Source organism: Cygnus atratus, chromosome 1, assembly GCF_013377495.2.
Source record: "Cygnus atratus isolate AKBS03 ecotype Queensland, Australia chromosome 1, CAtr_DNAZoo_HiC_assembly, whole genome shotgun sequence".
Lineage (NCBI taxonomy): Eukaryota > Metazoa > Chordata > Aves > Anseriformes > Anatidae > Cygnus > Cygnus atratus.
Window position 1 is genome coordinate 49,113,196 of NC_066362.1, and position 20,165 is coordinate 49,133,360.

At 34.9% G+C, this 20,165-nt stretch overlaps 1 protein-coding gene across 1 annotated transcript; it reads left to right on the forward strand.

The window, feature by feature from the left end:
* The first annotated feature begins 237 nt into the window (after window positions 1-237).
* KERA (keratocan) lies at window positions 238-5,684 on the forward strand. Its single transcript, XM_035551809.1, has 2 exons — window positions 238-1,126; window positions 5,512-5,684. The coding sequence occupies exons 1-2, from the start codon at window positions 238-240 to the stop codon at window positions 5,682-5,684; spliced, it is 1,062 nt and encodes a 353-aa protein (XP_035407702.1).
* The last annotated feature ends 14,481 nt before the right edge of the window (window positions 5,685-20,165 follow it).

The window sequence follows — 20,165 nt, forward strand, 5'->3', positions numbered from 1 at the left end:
CTAAGTTGAATCAGGAAAATGTTTAACATTTAACACTAAACTGTTTATACCTTGTATTACTGTTAACTTTGTCCTAAACATGCTATATTAATGCTATAGGTAACAGAATTTGGCTGTTCATAAAGGAAATATTATTTACAATGTTAATTAATGTTAATTAACCAGTTTTGTTAATCTGGTATATTGTTAGAGAATTGTGTTAAAACAACTAATTGTTTTTCTCCCCTTCCAAGGCAAATGATGACTCTAAAAGTCTGTCCAAGCCTTTTGCTATTATTCTTAGCTCATTCTGTGTGGACTCGAACTGTGAGACAAGTTTATGATGACCTGGATCCTGAACATTGGTCTCACTACACTTTTGAGTGTCCACAAGAATGTTTTTGTCCTCCTAGTTTCCCCAATGCATTATACTGTGATAACAAAGGTCTTAAAGAAATACCTGCAATCCCAGCAAGAATTTGGTACCTCTATCTTCAAAACAACCTAATTGAAACAATTTCAGATAAACCTTTTGTGAATGCCACTCATCTCAGGTGGATAAATCTGAACAAGAATAAAATCACCAACAGTGGAATTGAGAGTGGTGTGCTGAGCAAGCTGAAAAGGCTGCTTTACTTGTTCCTTGAAGATAATGAATTGGAAGAGGTGCCTGCTCCATTACCAGTGGGCTTGGAACAGCTAAGGCTGGCTAGGAACAAAATCTCCAGAATCCCAGAAGGAGTCTTCAGCAACTTGGAAAACCTTACTATGTTAGATCTGCACCAGAACAATTTGTTGGACAGCGCTCTTCAAAGTGACACCTTCCAAGGACTCAATAGTCTTATGCAACTCAACATAGCAAAAAATTCACTCAAAAAGATGCCTTTAAGCATTCCAGCTAACACACTGCAGCTGTTTTTAGACAACAACTCCATTGAAGTGATACCAGAAAACTACTTCAGTGCAATACCCAAAGTGACTTTCCTTAGGCTGAACTACAATAAACTATCTGATGATGGTATTCCCCCAAATGGGTTTAATGTTTCATCTATTCTAGACTTACAGCTGTCTCATAACCAGCTCACTAAAATTCCACCTATCAATGCTCGTCTTGAGCACCTTCACCTTGATCACAACAGAATCAAAAGTAAGTGTGTATTGTCAATTAACAATAATTCTTTTGAAAACGACTGTTTAACTTCAAAAATTACTCTTTGAAAGTAAAGAGTAAAAATGTGCCACTTGCTATAGGGAGATAAGCAAAAAACCTCCCATGGGCCAATTTTCAAGTCAGTTCTAAAATATGACATCCAAATATATTTATGTAAGTAATACCGCATTTGATTTGTTAATTCAGATATTGAAAATAAATAAAATAAAATACAAGCAGATCAGAAGATCAGAAATATAGGTGGCTTAAGGAAAATTTTTCCCTTCACATTTTGATATATACATACAACTAACCATTCTGGGAGAAATTAAATTTTCCCACAGATAGGATAGGAATAAGCTAGCAAGAAACAACAATATGGAACAACAATGAAAGCAGCATGTTAGGATATTCACAACTGTATGACTGCTAGTTTTCCAAAGCTCATGAGCATCTTAGAAACTTCACTAAACTAACAGAATCAGTGTTGGTTCAGCTGATTTGGACATCCCTCTTCTACCTAAGTTATCTAAAAAAAGGAGCCTAATGTGAGAGACTCTTAGAATAAAATATTATCTGCAGTCAAAACAGTCTTTTTTGAATAGAACAAATTACATTGTGGCTATTGAATATTTCAAGCTTGAATATCCTACCCATATTTTATTTTTTATGTAAAAAATGCTGGTATTTATACTTAATCTTTCTTCCCAAAAATTCTTTTAACTAACTACAGAAACTTCATTCTACTAATGCTTATCTCCTCAAATGTCTTCTTTCTATAAATGACACAAGACTTTATTCTCAAGGCAATAGAAGCCTGTCATGTCATAATTTTTCTTCTAGCAATGCTTCTGGCATTCATCCCAGTACAGCAAGAACATGGTATTTAGGTATATAGGGTAGAGAGAGCATCTGCTCACAAGTTCTGCAGATCCTTTAAGATCCAAGTTCTTAAATCATTTAGTTTACTAATCTGTGGTTGCCTTTTGCTAGACAGTAGAGTAGGCTGTTTCATGCCAAAAGCCAAAATCAGAGTTATCACTTTCTAATTATCACTGCACAGAATATATTCACCGCTCCAAATTTTTCATCTTGTTACACTGATTTAATTGAATAAATGGTTCCTTACTTCTGTGTTGTGTTACAATAGTTCACAAAGACACTAAAAATAACAATTTGGCTGCTCTATCAAAGAAAAACATACCAGAAGAAGAAAACTATTAATAATTTAATTAATTGAATGCAGCAAATCAAATGTATGAAACCTCATACAGACAAATCAATTTTGCACAACCCAAACGTATTTAACTGGCCTGCAAAAAGCCTAACAGTTAATTAAAGTTAGGGCTTATGACATATGTTGTCACTGAACATGTTTCATTGCCCCCTGGCTACAAAGGGTTTTATTTTAATTGTTTCACTGCAGGGCCTCAAGAGTAGACTTTATCTCCTGTCTCTTTAAATGGACACTAAATTAAAATCAATGGAATGTAACTTGCCCAGTTAAGATGTGTTTTGTGTCTAGGTAACACAGACCCTTTGAACTGCTACCAAATTATTTTATTTTCTTTAATAAGATTAAAAATATGAGAAAACCAGGAAAAGTCGCCCATCTAGTATCTAAAAACTCAAGTCTCATTTTCCAATGAGCCTAAGTCACAATAATTTTCCACAAGATTTACATTACTAAATGTCTTTACCACTTTTCAAAATGGGACATTCATTAACTGCTTAATCACTTTGAAAGGTTGCTCTCGTTTTTATTATTTTTTTTTCCAATAAGGATTTATTCTTAGTAGCTATGTATAAAATAGTCAAATAAACTTTTTTTTTTTTTTTTTAAAAAAAAAGAAGTCTTTGGGCCAAGCAACAATATTGGTCTATCAGAATCCATTATAGGATTTTTGGAAGAAAATGGTAAAATGGTTCAAGTTCTAGATTCTGACCTATTGTCAGACCCCTGAGCTATAACTGCTACTGGCTTCTTTGCAGAAAGAACCCAGAAACATACAATTTGCCATGTTTATCCTTGGCTGCTGTAGTTAATTAATACGTAAAAAGGAGAAAGGGAGTCCAACTATTTGAGTTAGACCACAATGGGTGCAGCTGTAGGTTACAAGATTATACCAGAAACATCCTCATGATCATATATGTCATAACAGATTCATCTTCTTTATAAACTCATTTTCTAAATGTTGAGAGGCTTTGAGTTTTACTGAAAAACAAAATAAGATTTTTTTCTGGTTCTTCAGCAGATACACAGTATTAGTCAGTAATGAGGAAGTTTTCTCCTATAGCAGCTCCAGAGCCTCATTTTTAAATATTATTCTACTTATCAATACTGTTGACCACATATAGATTCATGTTATTTGAATAAATCATCCCAGGTTCTAGTATCTATTTTGAATTAGTCATACAGTCCTCCAACTTAGAAAATGGAAAGAGATACACAATTCCAGAGGGAAATTCAATCCATCTTAGGGAGATCTGAATCACCTTTTGGATGTATCCATCTCTCTCCAAAGTTTATAAACAGAGTCAAATGATTTGCTTAGGCTGACACTATTGTCTGCATAGATCAGTTTAGGTGGATGCAACCCATATAACTGGATTGCCCTGTCCCTCTTGCTACTGCTGGCAAAATTCATCAATATACCCACGAACCCCAAGTCTGAAAGAGAACAGAGACAGACTTTTACTTTTCTGATAATTTGGCAGGATTTGCTACTTACAGGAGGGAAACAATAAAAGACCAAACCTCTTCATACCACACATCATCAAGAAATCACTTCACAGGTTGCTTGTTATTACATAATTTCTTCCTCACATTAAGGTTGGAGTAATTAACCCAGTGAAGACTATTATACTGAGATATTTTCTAGATCAGAGAACACAGAGGTTTAGAATTCATTTGAAACCATCTTGTCTCCTAAGGACAGCATTTTGACCTGAAAAGATATTTTCTGCTACGTAATGTTGATTCATTTGTAAAACTTCCTATATCATTTCCATAATGATACCTCAGTCTCAAGCTTCCTGCTTCATTTTCACATATGAAAAAAAGTTGCACCTTGTTTCTTCCAAGAATATCAAATGCCTTCCCAAAATATCAGATGAATTAATAAAATTTCACAACATAGGCAAAGAGGATTTGGTATAATGTTTCTGATAAAATGTTCAGTCCTTGCCTGAATAGATGTATTTATCTAGTTTCCATGACAAAGATCAAGTTTGTTTCCAAGATATTGCAAACATCTGGACAGTGTTATTCAGAAATATTATTTTTCTTTTGATAAAAAAATAATATTAAAATCATGTTTTATTTTAAATGAATTTTGGGGTTTGCAATCAGAAGATATGTGTATATTATTATTGCTAAATATAAAGGGAGAAAAATGGCAAAAAGCTTTTCTTTTGCTATTTCTAGGCTACTCAGAGAAAAAAAAAATCTGTTACATTCTCTATTCAAGTAGTTTTTGCAGGTGGTCTGGGGCCAACAAGATCTTCATGCAGTCAGACTAATCACTAAAGACTGTAATTTGGTCCAAGGAATTTGACATCTTTGATAAGTAAACACCACCAGTATTTTCTAGAATAAGGCTGAAATAGGTCAGCTGTGCTATTCAATAACTGAAGACAAGATGTGAAAAACATTTTTGTCGAGTGACAGTGCAGAAATAATTTAGGAGAGACAATGTAAAGAATCCAATCTATATAACCCATATGAAAATAAGCAAATTCAAATTATTGTTTCATTATTTTTTTTCTGAATGTTAACATATGTATGATTCATAAAGAATTAGGAGAAAGTATATTCCATTGCACAAGTTTTATTACTGCAATTAAAGAGAACTGTAATGAAGAATTTGAAAGAACAGGAAAATACAGATATTAAAAGTTTCAGACATTATATGAACAGGTCCTCTTATTCAATATTGTTATCATTTTGAACATGAGATCTTCAATGAAGTATATCTGCTAAAAATTGTGCACTATCATTGCAGTAAGATCTTCAGAATTCCTCAGCATTAGCCTTGTTTTGCTCTCTCTGAGGTCAAAGAGTTATGCCCCAATAAATACAGAAACTTGTCTAAGCTAGTTTCATCTCTGTCCAAGAAAAAAATTATGCATCTAGTACCTTTCAGTCATAATTACAGAACATTAAATATGCGATTCACTGTTCTAGATTACATTATTTACCATGTTTTCTTACATTAACAATGAAGTAGTTAATTGTTAATTCTGTGTTTTTCCAACTCTGACAACAAGTGACTCCCATAAAAATACTGGTACAAGGCTGTTATGTTTGTCTTCTAAACACATTTTATCTTCATGAACCCTTCCTATGGAAATTACCTAACATGTTTAATCTATATTTTCAGGTGTCAATGGTACTCAGATATGCCCAGTCTCAATTACTGTAGCAGAAGACTACGGTTTTTATGGTAACATACCTCGCCTCCGCTATCTACGCTTGGATGGAAATGAAATTCAGCCTCCAATTCCATTGGACATCATGATATGTTTCCGACTACTGCAAGCTGTTGTCATATAAACATATTGCAGTGTCAGTCTTGTGCTGTGAGAATTCTAAGATACAAGTTTTACGGGAATGGAACTTGTTCTAGCTCATAAATCAAGAAGTAACAGTTTTATTTTGACTTTAATTTGTTCTTTGCTTGCATCTTTTCAACAGCTGAAAAGATTGTTCTTCTTTTCGAAGAGATTTTGGGTCTACATAAGACATGCTTAATACTTTACCTAAGAATTCCTAATGCAAATATGTTGAAAAACATCTGTTGTAATATCCCAAATATTCCAAAGAGAATTCTTACCTACTCTATCTGTCTTGTCAAAACCCACAACATCTAACCTATTAACATCATTGATATAGACAAATTATATCTCCATGTAGTTGTTACCTAGTAACTAGCATAAAGAATGTGGATACACTTGGCTAAATATGATAGAAAAAATCATGTTTTACATGAACACTAGTTATCAAAACTGTCAGTCTTTAAGATAGTCACTGTCTAACAAGGAACAGCCACTTATCATGTAAATAATTCATAAATTGTTTTCATCACTTGAAGATGGGAAGACTGATATTGGTATTTTAAGACATGAAATGTGTGAGATTCAGGTCCCAAAGCAATATACCAAATATATATTTCTATATGACTTATTCAGTGTGTGATTTCAAAACTGAAATACACCTGTCCAACTCAGATCCATGACAAGGGAATATGACATGAAATCTTACTCTATCAAAGTGACAATTTTCTGCTGTTTCATTCTTCTGTATTCCATTTCTAATGGTGACATCATTTCTTTCTTCAGTTTTAGGATTGTCATTGAGTATTCGGTTTATATTTCGTTTCCATAGAGATAAAACCAAGAACAGTAATTATTACCTATCACAGAGTAGGTGCTTCACAGAAGTTAAAATGTCAAATTAATATAACAGTAATAAATATAAAATTAAGAAATTAAGAGAAAACCTCCCCTTCCCCAACTACTCACAACTTACTTTCTGAACTAGCCAAATATTTGTATAGGATGTGTATCAGTTTAAGCAAATACAACAAACTCAGAGCAGTACTTAATTATCATATATACGCACATAACAACACTGGATTTTAGAGAAGTCCAGGTATTTAGATCACAGGAAATTCACAACTCACTAACAAGAGAGATATAAGCAAACATCTTTGATTTTTTTTCCTTCTCTGTTAGTTTTTTTTTTTTTTCCTAAGATAATATACTGGGATTTCGATACATATCTGAAATATTTGACTCAACTCCTCACTGGGACAGTATGACATTTTTGTTATTTCTGATAGCCAACATAATAGACTATCCATCAGTCATATTATTTCAGTCTTCTTGTATTTGTAGATAGAAGCAATTAGTTGCTCTTCAACATCATGCATCTATTTATAACATTTCAGGACTGGCCTCTGTAACAGACATTTTAAACTATGCATGTGGTATATTTTTTCTTTGAAGATAAAACATTTTCTTAAAAGTAGGTCTTTAAAAGTGTTGAGAATTGCAACTTTCAGAGTTTTTTTTTTGTCTGTTTTGTTTTATTTTTTTTTTCCAAAGGCCTTTCAGAGGCCTCAGGCCTTATTCTTCTCCAGTGCACTTCTGTATATAATCCAGTATAGAAACCCAGCATAGAAATAACCCCTTTTTCAGAAATCCTATTGTGAAAACCTTTATTATTGCAGTTCATTTTATGTGATTTCTGGGAAACTTCTGCCCTTTTAGCAAAATATTTTCTGTTCCTCTATGTTCAACCTATATGAAAAAATACAGAAGATTTAAAAAGTCTCTACAGTATATATGCATGTTTACCTATGCTCTTTAATTTAGTAATAACATAGTAATTTATTTTTTGAAAAAAGAAACAATTTTGTGTGACAGTGTTACTAATTAAATTATAATAACGATCATCTGCTTGTACTTGGAAATTAACTCCTACTTACAACAAAGAACAAATATACATATTACAGTGTGGATATTTACAGGTATATATGCACATTATTAGCAGTCCTAATGGACAATATTGAAAAGCATCCTAAAGTTCCAGCCAAAGATTATGACACTTTAGGCACTATTTGTTTTTAAAACCAACCAACAAACAAACAAGACTAACCTTCTCCAAAGAGATGTCAAGATTATCTATTAGATAGATAATTTAATCTATTAGAACTAAAAACATTCAGGGACAATGGAATGTGAAGGTACTGAGTTTTCTTGGTAGGGACATTATGTTTTCTATAATAAAATTGCTGTTAATGGTTGCTTTCCCTCAGCCGGTTGATATAAACAGATTTTTTTCCAATTGATGATATGTGACTGTAGGGTGGATAGCCTTATGAATTCTTCACAGGTCTTTGTCTGTCTTTGGAACAATCTTTGTACATATGCGGATTGATCTTAAGGACTTGTAATTGGCAAATCCCAATTAATCTCAATGAAGACAAAAGTTCATGATACTTCCTTGGACAAATTTATTAGGTTGAAGAGCTGTTGTAACCAACTGCTTTATGTCTTACACCTTTGATACAACCAGCTGACTTCACATCTGGGAACTGTGTAACAAAAAGAAAACCCCAAGTATCCTCATTTAGGCTAATTTGTCCCATCTTGATTGCACCACAGAATGAAAAATATCTATAGAATTAAATAATTCCATGTAAAATGAAAAATAGCTTTGTTACTGCACTGATCTTCATAAGATAAATCAACCCTGGTTGGGGGTTGAGAAGTTTTATTGCATTCATAACTCTATTGCAATGGTCTTGATGTTCTAAATATTCTGGGAAAGTTGGAGAAATTCCCTCTCAGATTACAATAACAGGCCTAAATCACATCATTTTTGAATCACATGACTGTATTCATGCTCAAATCTTTCTACTATCACAGATGAATCAAACAATATAAAGGAAATGGGGAACTAAATGATGTAGGCTTTCAGCCACACCTCATCTAATTCATTTGTCATGCCAGAAGACTATAAATGAAACTGTAAAACACACTGTCCTTTTCCCTATGAAGAGGATCTCTAAAACAATGTAAAAAGCATCATTGTGCTTGCAAATCTGATGTTAATTCTTCCTAATCCATGGTTCCTCTAACTCTCACCACTGATATTTTATGGTTCAGAAAAAATGCAGCCTCTTCCACTGCAAGGAGGGAGGAGCAGACCACTCATCTATCCAGTATGAATCCACAACTACCGTCATAAAGTTGACGTTTGTTTCACTTAATTACCAGAGTGCATTACAAACTGATTTGAATGGATTATCATGTAAAGAAGCATCTATGTTTAGAAGAGGTACGTAAAGTATAATAAGTCAAGTCACCTTAATGACACTGCAACTGTGGTCAATAGCTAACCAAGCCACAAATACCCAGTGTTTTGCCAGAAATGCATATTAGGTATGAGTTAATTTTGAAATGATGACAGTTAACACAGATGTGCTAACACCTCAGCTCAGGGTATGCATGGTTGCACTGTAAAGAAAAGCATAAAAGAAAAGTGAGAGGCTCAAGAAGTGAAAAGTACCCAGATATTTCTGACATATCTGCCAACTTAATTGAAGTTTGCATGATGAATTTATCAAAAGCCTGTATGTTTTTTTTTAATGTAGCTGGCTCTGCAGAAATAAAAATCCTTTATAGACGCTGCCAGCACAGTTAAAAAACGAAACAAAACAAAATGAAATAAAACAGCTATGAGTTGACCAGCTCCATAAATTTCTCTAGCATTTTCTGTTTCTTTCTCGCTATTCCAAGCAGTTTGCTACTACTTTCTTCTTCATTTTTAATGAAAAACACCACAACAATCATCTGCAGAGATCCCAGTGACCACAGAAGCTTGTATGAAGCTTGAAGGAAGAAATACAAGCAATAAGAGGTAAATTTTTTGAAGATGACTAGCAAGTTAATTTGCATGTTTGTGATTACAAATTCCAAGACATATCCAGTGTTACCCCTGCATTCAGGGTGCCTTGCTGCACCCAAATGGTTTCCAATTTTTGCCACATATATTTGCTCTCATTTTTTCAGCCTAGAAAGTATATTTCCTAATATTATACTGTAGTTAGTTACATTATCTATCTGGAATTCTATTACTCTAACATAAATTGCTATGTTGGGTGTTGAACTAATATCCCATTTCTGCAATGTGTGACAAAGAATCTCTGGCATTGTTGAAGTCAGTGAGTAAATATTTTCCTCTTCTCTGAAAGTCTCCTCTATAAGTTTTTGTTTGTTTGTTTGTTTGTTGGTTTTTTTTTTTTTTTTTTTGCTTTCCCCAGAATCACTTACGCTTTTAAACAGGAAGGGTAAGTCTACATGGCAACACACTGTGTGAGTAATAATACACAGGAGCATTGCTAGCCATTTCAGGTCAAGCATCTGAAGCAATATAACCCCATCTGCATAATATTCTGCCTTAGCTAATTTACTTTCTTCCTTATTAGTACAGTTAGCATTACTATCCTAAGCAAGCATATTCTATGCTTGCTCTGTCAGTGCTAGTTCAAACAAATCTATACTGCAATGAATTTTAAGAGTTTATCAATGCAGTTGTTTCTCACATCCTTGCACTGTTGCCAATAGCATGGATATTCTTGCTGTTTTTGTGTTGCTTTCTGTAGCATATACATTTGATCAGCCCATCTGCCTCTTGATCAGCTAGATACAGTATTGTTTCCTCAGTGTTTTTTTTAGGTTAAACAAGTTTATGCATGCTGCAGTAGTGGCTGTTCTGATTTTGCCTGGTTCCTGGCAGCTCAGTCACATCTGTTTTTCTCTAGGGGAAGCACTTTCTTGACTGCTGCTCACGTTCCACTGCAGAGCAGCATGCCCTACTGCTCACAGTACTCACACCTCCTCCTACACACGTGCATGGACCCAGGCTGATGCTGTCATGCAGAGAGAGTATATCTGGAAATGTCATTTCCAAGGCTTTTGTTCCCCCCAGTCTTTTTCTTTTATCAGAAAAATTGTGAAGAAACTGGAATCACATCTTCCACAAACAAATCTGTTCCTAATTAGGGACTGGGGCAATAAAAGTCATATGTGGAATCAGCAATGCTCAGTGAAAACAGGCTTTTCCAATAAAGCATTTATTCATGAAAATGCTCTATCAGTTTTTCTGAATTATTAGTGAATTCATAAAAAATACACGAATAGTTTCAACCACAGGGAAAAAATATAACAGTGCTCATGCTTCTCAGTAATCCTCTACTGAGACACTAAAATAGCACATTAGTGCCCTTCTCCAGGTAATGAAACCCTGGACTTTGTCTGAAATTCTACTCCTACTACTAGGAAGCTTATTCTCAAGAAGGGTGATCTCCTTGTGATTCTCTGCTTTGTTTCAGGACTTGAAATAATCAACTGAAACTCTACACTGGCAATGAGGATAGCCTTCATGGTATTATAGGATCTAGGCTCAAATCCAGGAGAAAGTGAACTGGAGTATAGATTTTTTTCTCTGAGGAGGCTGTTTTGATCACCAGACAGGAGGTTCACTATTTTGTGAATCTGAACATTTGCTTCTTTTAACAGCTGGAACTACACCAATGGAAAAGGAATGATAGCAACCCTTCTAGACACAGCCCAGCAGCATGAAAAGCAGGAGCTACTCTGCTCGAATACACCTAAAATTCCTTGTCTGAGAAAGGGGCCAGGCACAGGACCCCTACAACCCCTGTCTTTGACTTACTGGCCAAAAGTAAAAGCTGTTGGCGAAGCTTTTATCTGAGAATGAAAGTGTTTTTAATCCTTTAAAAAGCTAGTAATTTTTGTATTTGATCTGATTTGACGCAAGTTCCTAAACACTGATTTTAAAGTACAACATAAAAACATGGTGCGAGGTTTATTTTTTAGTTCAACAAGGAAAAAAAAAAAAGATGAAAAAGTTTAATTCTTAGTCAAATAAACATTATTTATTGGTCTGACCATCAAACAAATCAAATGAAAGAAAAAAAAATCTGTTCTCTAGACAGAATTTCTGTGCTTTCTTTTTTTCTTCCATTGTTATTTTTAACATTTTCTTTTTGTCTGAGATCCCATAAAAGACTTTTCAGGTGTTAAAGAACATTGAGAATGATTTCTAGCAGCAATATTATGCATGCTTCTTATTCTCCTCAAGGCGTTAATAAGAATCGTGCCCATATTTTCCTACTTTTATGAGCTCTGCATACATATCCCCCTTTGTGTGCTGTTTCAACTTTCATTGATGTCAATGTTTGTGCAAGATGTCTGTGTTGGAAACTGAGTATTTCCAGGATTCAAGGATGCCTGTGGTGCCTGTTTTTTCTGTATCTATATCTTGCTTCATTCTTCTGTTAAATACCCTCTCTTCCTTGCTGTGGACTGTCCATTATAAACATTACAAAGAATAATGTGAAGAGACCTTGTTTTCCTAACATTACCTTATACCTTTCTTACTCGAGCTGTCACATTGTTGTTGTACCCACAAGAAGGGCTTCTGTTCTTCAGGCATACAAGTTAGTTGCCCGCTACCTCCTCCAAGCAGATCTCCTTTACAACTTTTGCTCTTTTCATAGGTGATGGATAAGAATAATAACTGTCTTTAGCAGAGATCCTCCACCTATCTCCTGAAGCCTTGGTAGCCTCTTATTCCAAGTTTAATATTATCTCTATACTGAGACTTTTCTCAGTGCTGGTATTATGAAGGATGGAGCACAATAAGTCCCGTTGCTACCGGGCTGTGTCTAACATGGGCAAGCTGGGCTCATGGAGGAATGTCAGCCTATTGGCCTTGTGTCTGAAGAGCCCAAGGTGACTAGCAGCTCAGGGTTATGAATAAGTTGAATCAAGTGGTAGGTATCAAGGCAAGAAATTAGTTCTGTTGTTAAATGAAGTCTCTTTTATCACACTCAGAGCAGAAAATAATCTAGTGGAAGACAAATAGAGACAAAGATGTAATTGGGTCAAACTGTCAGACTTACAAGTACATGTAATTACTTGTATAGGTGAAAAACAAGCAGACACAACAATTAGCTCTGTCTAGCAGAGAATCAACACTGATGAAAATAATAATAATAATAGTAATAATTTATTTCAAGCTCTAGGAGCTTGGAGGATCCTAATACTAAAGTTAAAAAGCCAACCTGATACATTCTGCTTGGCACGTTATACCTCTATAACTACTCTATCAAATAAAAAATAAAATAAAAAATAAATAAAATAAAATAAAATAAAATAAAATAAAATGAAATAAAGCCTGGTATATCTGTTGTGCTTTCTGTTAGCAGTTATACAGAACTGTTCCCGGAAATACATTATCTTTTACAATAGATGTTAATGTGTTAAGAAGAGGAAATTAGTAGACAACTCCACTACCTCATCTACATGAATATCAGCAAACAGTCACATTTAGGTGGAAGCTGTATGCACTTTGGAGAGCAAATATACTTCTAAGGTAATTGCCTCACACTGTTTCATATTTCCTTCAAGGAGCTGCCCACACAGATTGAACCAGATTGTAGTTTAACCCAGTAAATCAAATCCTCTTGAGGTACACGTCACAATTCCCCATCCTTCCACAGTACTCAGCAAGTGTATCCAGATCCTTAAGCAAAAGCAATCCCACAGATTCCAAGACAGGAGTAACCCAGTCTGTCTCTCCTAGCATGTTCTTTTTGTGCACTATGCAGGCTTACCACCTTTTACTGTATGTAGGGTTTTTGATTTGTTGGGGCTAGCTCAAATGGCAGATTCCCTAGCGTTGACTAACCAGGTGGTCTTTGCCAAATGTGTATCCCAATGCTGGAATGTCCCAGAACCCATTGCTCTCATTGTAGTCTTTAACAGCTCATTGTATTGTTTGATTTTCACAGAGGCTGATGTATGATGGGGGATGTGATATACCCACTCGATGCTATGATCTTTGGTCCAAATGTCTATGAGGTTGTTTTGGAAATGAGTCCCCCTGCCTGACTTATTTCTTGATGGGGTGCCATGTCACTATAAGACTTGTTTTTCAAGAGCCAGATAGTGTTTGGGGTGGTGGCTTGGGACACAGGATATGTTTCTAGCCATCTGGCAGTTGCTTCCGCCATTGTAAGAACAAGGCACTTGCTTTGGCATGTTTATGGGGGTGTAATATAATCAATCTGCCAGGCCTCACCATATTGATATTTCAGCCATCCTCTTCCAAACCAGCAAGGTTTTACCTGCTTGTCTTGCTTGATTGCAACATGTTTCACAATCATGGATAACCTGTTCAATAGTGTCCATGGTCAAACCCACCCCTCAATGATGCATCTATATGCCCATCTGTATATTGCATCTCTTCCTTGATGGCCTGAAGTGTCATGGGCCAGGGGTGAGTTTGTAGCATTTTTTTTTCATACTGACCATTATGATCAGGTCTAAATAATCATCAGTCAACTCTTCCAAGTCTACAGAAATTGTTTAAACATAACAGCTCAGACACAGACCAGCAATTATAAGTCTCACTGAAAGCTCAAGTAAACACCCTTTGTTAATAAATAAATAAATAAATAAATAAATAATAAGTAAAATAAAAAATTCTCTTCTTTGAAAGCTGTTACTGTTTTCAAGGGAAATATGTCAAATGCTCTTACAGTTTTACAGTTTTCATTATCTTTTTTCATCATTTCAGAAAGAATTTCCAAAATAGTTTTCGTTAATTCATGTGCCTTATTTAAAAGAAAATAAACTTTGAGCAAGTGTATCTTATCATTAACAAACAATTTGAAATGTTTTAGATGAATCTTGTCTGTGAATATGTTAGAAGCAACATTTCACATTCAATATTTTCATCCCATTAAAATGAAAACACATAAAATTTATGTCCCTGCTTTGTGTATGTGTAGAGAGACATATTTTAATTTTAAGACTGGTTTGAAATTCAACAAAATGTATGATGAACTGGGAATCACCTGAACTAGTGACCTCAGTCTATTTGCTTGCTGGGAATGGAAATTCCTAGCCTTTCAAAAGAGTAAGCCCTCTGAACAAAATCTCTTATAAGAAAAGTTCTGTCTGTCCCCTTTCAGTGGTAAGAACAGAGCAAAGAGCTGCAGAATTGTTTTGCAAGCTGAAACCATTTTCGGAAATGAAAATAAGTTAAAGAGGAAATACAAAGTGACATATCACTTTCCCAAAAAGTTCATAAACTGACAGTAGAAATGTATGTGATGTTGGACGATGAAGCTCATTCAAATGGATTTCTATAGCATACATTTGCTCTACAGAATTCCTACACTGATTTTGGGAAAGTTCCCCAAAAAGAAAGTAAAGGTAACTCTGAATTTAGTATATTACAGAAATAAATTAAGGTACAGGCAGCCTTCCTCTAAAGTAGGAACTAAAACCAAATATTTTAAGTGAGTTATTTTTGATGGCTTTATGGCAGAATATGACAAAAAGAAAATCTTTTGGTAGAAGAAAAGATTTGTAGTGGAAAAAAAAGCTGTCTGTTTATGGATAATTCTTAGAAATCTCTAAAATCTGTGCAGTTACTTCAACCATAGTTGGTAGCAGTATAACCAGTACTCCCAGTTATATGAAAAGGCTTTTGTTATGGCCGAATGTATTTGTTATGTATGTAAGAATATAACCACAACTTGAAAGAAAAGGAAAAAAAAAGACGTCAAATACTAGATGAGAGTGGATGAGAGAAATGACTAAGGAAGGAAAAGAAGAGAGGGTGTTTGAGAGAAGGAGAACAACAGAGTGAGAAGGAAAATAAGATTATTTGGAACAGAAAGAAGCTTGAGAGATGCCTCCTTGGGCATCCACTCTGCATAAAAATAAAAATAAAAAAGGGGGAAGGAGGCACAAAGAGCTCAGATGCTTTCTGGAATGACAACCAAGAGCCTGGAAGCTTGGAATCTCCTTCTCCACAAGGACTTCTGTAGTGGTTCCGTGGTCTTTCCTAAAACCTGAGATTCACGATGTCTCAGTGTAGTCTATCTTTACTTCTTTTAGGAATTGGCAAGAGAGCAATAGCATTCAGTAACAGTGTCTCATGCTTGCAATAATGTCTAAAGTTCTGTGATTAATATGTAATCCAACATTCGAGCCCTGTCCAAACACAAAGAAACTGTGCCGATTTGAAAATGACACCCCTGAGCTTTCTTCAGATCATGCATTACTATATTCTGTGTATTGTTTCATGCTGATGTGGAATTGCCTTTTAGAATGAATTCCAGAAGGAATATGGTAATATGCCACAACTATGAATGTTGCTAAAGATTTGTTGGAAACCACAGGAGGAAGTAATGTCAGCTGGCAAATCAACTCTGCAGTGCTCTCAGGCTTAACCCTTATCCTGTAAACCATATGCTTCTCCATGTGCTTCATCTTATCAGCTTATGTTTCAGACACTGGCTGATACAAGATTCACGGTCTACTAATTTTCAGTGGCCCTTTAACGTTGTTTTTTACAGGAGTGCTTTGGCCCTTTAAATGCTTTCAGGTGCTAAATCAAGGCTCAGATGTACTACAAGCTCTAAAGCAACATTTTGCTTCTTGCTGGTCTCTGCTTAACAACATGAAGTGGAAAACTCCTCATTTTTTTTCTAGGAATATCAAAAAAAAAAAAAAAAGTTTCATGTTGAAGGGGAAAAGTCAACGTTGGATGGCTACAGAAAAAATGTCTAAAGAAGTTCTAGGTACAGTCGCAACATTAGTTAATGATAAAATTTGGGGCATCTCTACTCTTGTAAATGGGTTAGCTTTGTAAATTTATCTTATTCATGAAAAGCAAATAATTGGGTAGTTAAGCTTGATTAATATGGATCAAATTCAAAATGAAATCTAGATTGCAGAATATCAGAAATCTCTCTTGCAGATTTATTTATTTGTATATTTATTTATTTATTTATTTATTTATTTTCACTAGAGGACTGGTTAGCTTTCCTGATAAACATTTTTCAGGCTTTATTTATTTATTTATTTCTTAACAGTCAATAAACATATGTTCTTACATCTTTTAGGGTTTCAGGAATCTAAAAGTGAATTGTTTGTTACATGGATAGACGGAGTTTGGTCTCAAATAGATTTCAGTCAACAAATGTACAGTGAGAACAGCACTGCTGTGAAATGGCCAAAACAGCAATAGCAACAAAAGTCATCTGTTCTGTCACCCTGGACTATGAAGTCAGTGAAGGAGTCATTCCCAGACAGTGAGCATGACCTTATGGGCTCTTATTAAAGCATGAAGGGAAAATAAAGGGGTAAAAGGAAAATTATGTGAATTTCCCTAGGTCCCTTTCTCCTTTAGCAATATCTACAACTTTACTGAATTTCAGTGTCAAACAGGAGTGAAAAATTGAGAGGAATGGACTCATCAGATCTCATATCAAACCTCTCTCTACCCACGGTATTACTTTTTGGCTCTGCCTTAATGCAACAGCATTTTTATTTCAATACTTAATCTAGTTAAGGGGAAAAAAAATGTTCTGGATCATGCATTCTCTCTTACCATCTACAAATCTTACTGCCAGAATCCTACAGTGGTAGGATTGTTCTTTGTGTCAATAGCACATAATTGAGATATGCATATGCTCATTTCAGTATGTTGTTATCTAATTAACTATATGTCTAGTACACAAACTGCATACATATAAGAAAAACTGTAGAGGAAAAGGAACAAAAATGAGTAAAAGATATTATGAAATGGAGGTTTTCATCAAACTGGTTCTACTTAGAGAAAAAAAAAAAAAAAAAAAAGAAGCTTTAAACTATAGTCAGAGCTTCAAGCTATTCCCGGAATAATCCAAGAGAAATGAAATGAAAATGAGGTACATGAAAGCTTCTGGGTTTGCAATAGTAACAGCTGTGTTTCGAGAACCTGGGCAAAGGGGCTTGTTATTCAAATATGTCTGTTTTAAATAGCATTTTCAATTCAACCATACATCACTCTCCATTAAAACAAAGAAAAAATCCAGGGTTAGGCACACAGTACAAACACTATATGATCTTCACTAGACAGTCTTATAATCAAACACCATGTAATTAGTGTAATAATTGAATGCCAAAAATATGTTGTGATTCTATTAAATGTACCCCTATGGATTTGTGAAGAAGAATAAATATTCTAGGACCAATGCCCATTTACCCTGTTCTGTTCCACATGAAAGAAATTATATTAAATCAACTGAATATCTGGAAAGAATTAAATCATCATCCCTTGTTGGCAAGCCTAAAGGAAAAAGCACAAGAAAGCAGTTTTATATAATAAAAGTTCTCATGTTTCATGGAGTAAAAGAGAAAAAAAAAAAAAAAAAACACTGCCAAAGGGAAAGGGGTTTTATTTGCTTTTGGTTATTTTTCTTTTCAGATAATATATTATGGATTTCTCCTCTGTTCCCTTTTATTATCTTTATTCAAAGTTGCAGACATAGTACCCAAAGTTATTTAAATGAAAACAGTTCAAACTCTGTCACAGAAAGTCCTACAGGAACAAACTTTTCTCACAAGCAGCTGGTATAGTGACAGTCACTGGCACTGCACAGTAGCAATCTAAACAGACCAGCCCCCTCAGCAGGACTCTTTTTAATGACAGAAATGTCTGGATTTTTTACTACTCTCACGGTCTGTTTAAAGTAGCATGTGGGCCAAAATCTGCCTTTGTTAATGGTCTTTCAGAGGTGTAAATGAAAACAAAGACTTTCTCCAACAGACCAAACTCACCACTGTCTTTAAATGATTTACCTCAAAGCTGTCTTTGGTTTAGTGCTGGAGTGTTACAAGTCTCATGGCATTGTGTTTTAATTTATATTTAGTTTTGGTATAAGATTCTTGTCTATTAGGTATTATAACTGAACTGCCATAAAATGTTCAAGTCTCAAATCTCATTTAATCTGCACTCTGATGTGATAATCTGTTGACTTTCACCAGCTAAAGCTGTGTCCTTCAGGTTTTACTAAGGAGAAGCCATAAACTATGAATGTTATAGATTACAGATGAGATGTACATATCTACATAACAGATAGTAACTTAAAATTCTAGTTGCTCACAGAAAATGAACAACTGGTGGCTCATCATCTCATTTCTGGTCTTTAGCAACTCCATCCATTCCTGGGACTCCTCTTACATCTCATATAATTCTTCAGCAGGTTTTAGTGCTTCTTTCAGTCACTTCTATGTCCTGCTAATCTCCCATTGCTCTTTTTCATTAAATAAATCAATTTGTTCACACAGAAGTCTTTAACCTCTGTGGTGAGGATTCCCCAACCTTCTACTGAAAGCTACATTAAAGAAATCTCAATTTGAAATGGAAAAATATGGAAATTTTTATATTCCTTTTGTAATTCTCCACTGTGCTATATAAACTTGCTCCTTCCTGCTGTTCACTTCTCCCCAGTTCTTTTTTAGGGCCCCTCCTTTCTCCTGCTGTGATCTGTTTTGTCACTATATCATGGAATCATAGAATCATAGAATATCCAAGTTGGAACGGACCCACAAGGATCATCAAGTCCAACTCCTGGGTCCCCAAAGGACCACCCAAAAAATCATATCATGTGTCTGAGAGTGTTGTCCAAATGCTTCTTGAACTCTGGCATGCCATATTATTTCCTATGTTTCTTGAACTATTACTCTTATGCATAATTTGTGTAAGGATCTTTGTAAAGCTCCTTATTGGAATATCTTCCTTCTGGTCTCCCTGACAGATTTTTTTTTTCTCCCTTCTACCTCTTGACACACATGGTCATTTGCATGTCCTCATACACTAAAAATCTAGAGTTTCAAATCACCTTCCTTGCCTATCATTTTGAACACATCACACTATATTTGATTATTTTTACTGACTCCCTTTCCCTAGTTGATAAAATTCAAGATTCTGATCTTCAGGTAGGGCTAATTTATTTGAACCAAAAGCCACAGCTACTTGCTATCACATGATCGAATTCATATATTTCTGTGATTCTATGCTAAAAACTAGGAAAGATTATTATCTTGTTTTTCACTGGACAGTTCCTTCATAACCTGTTTCTCTTACAGTTAGAAAACTTTAATGTTTCCACCTGAATTTAAACATGGCTTATGTAGGCTCATTTGCTGTGGTGCTAGCTTTTTTTTTTTTTTTTTTTTTTTTTTCCATAGTTATTTACAGTGAATCCTCTGACTACCAAAAAGAATCAGCAAAATAGCTGTGGGCATCTGGGCAAACAGCACTGTAATCACCACATTGCTCATCAAAGGACAGAAACAGAAAGAAAGCACAATTTGTACAATGAAATTTAACAGTTTCCCTTGTGCTTGCATGGAGAATTTTCCTCTGCACCAGAGTTGGAATAATTCCCTCGGTCTAAAGCTGGATGAATCTGGATTAATCTGGGTTTCCTGACTTCAGGAAACTTGCACAAGCTGAAACTTCCCCATGAATGATTCCTTTACGCATTCATCAGCACAGCTTTTTGTGAAAACAGAACATTACTATCTTGAAACAGCACTGAGACCCACTACCTCTGCAGTTACTTTGAACCCTAAATTATTTCTTTCCCCTTCC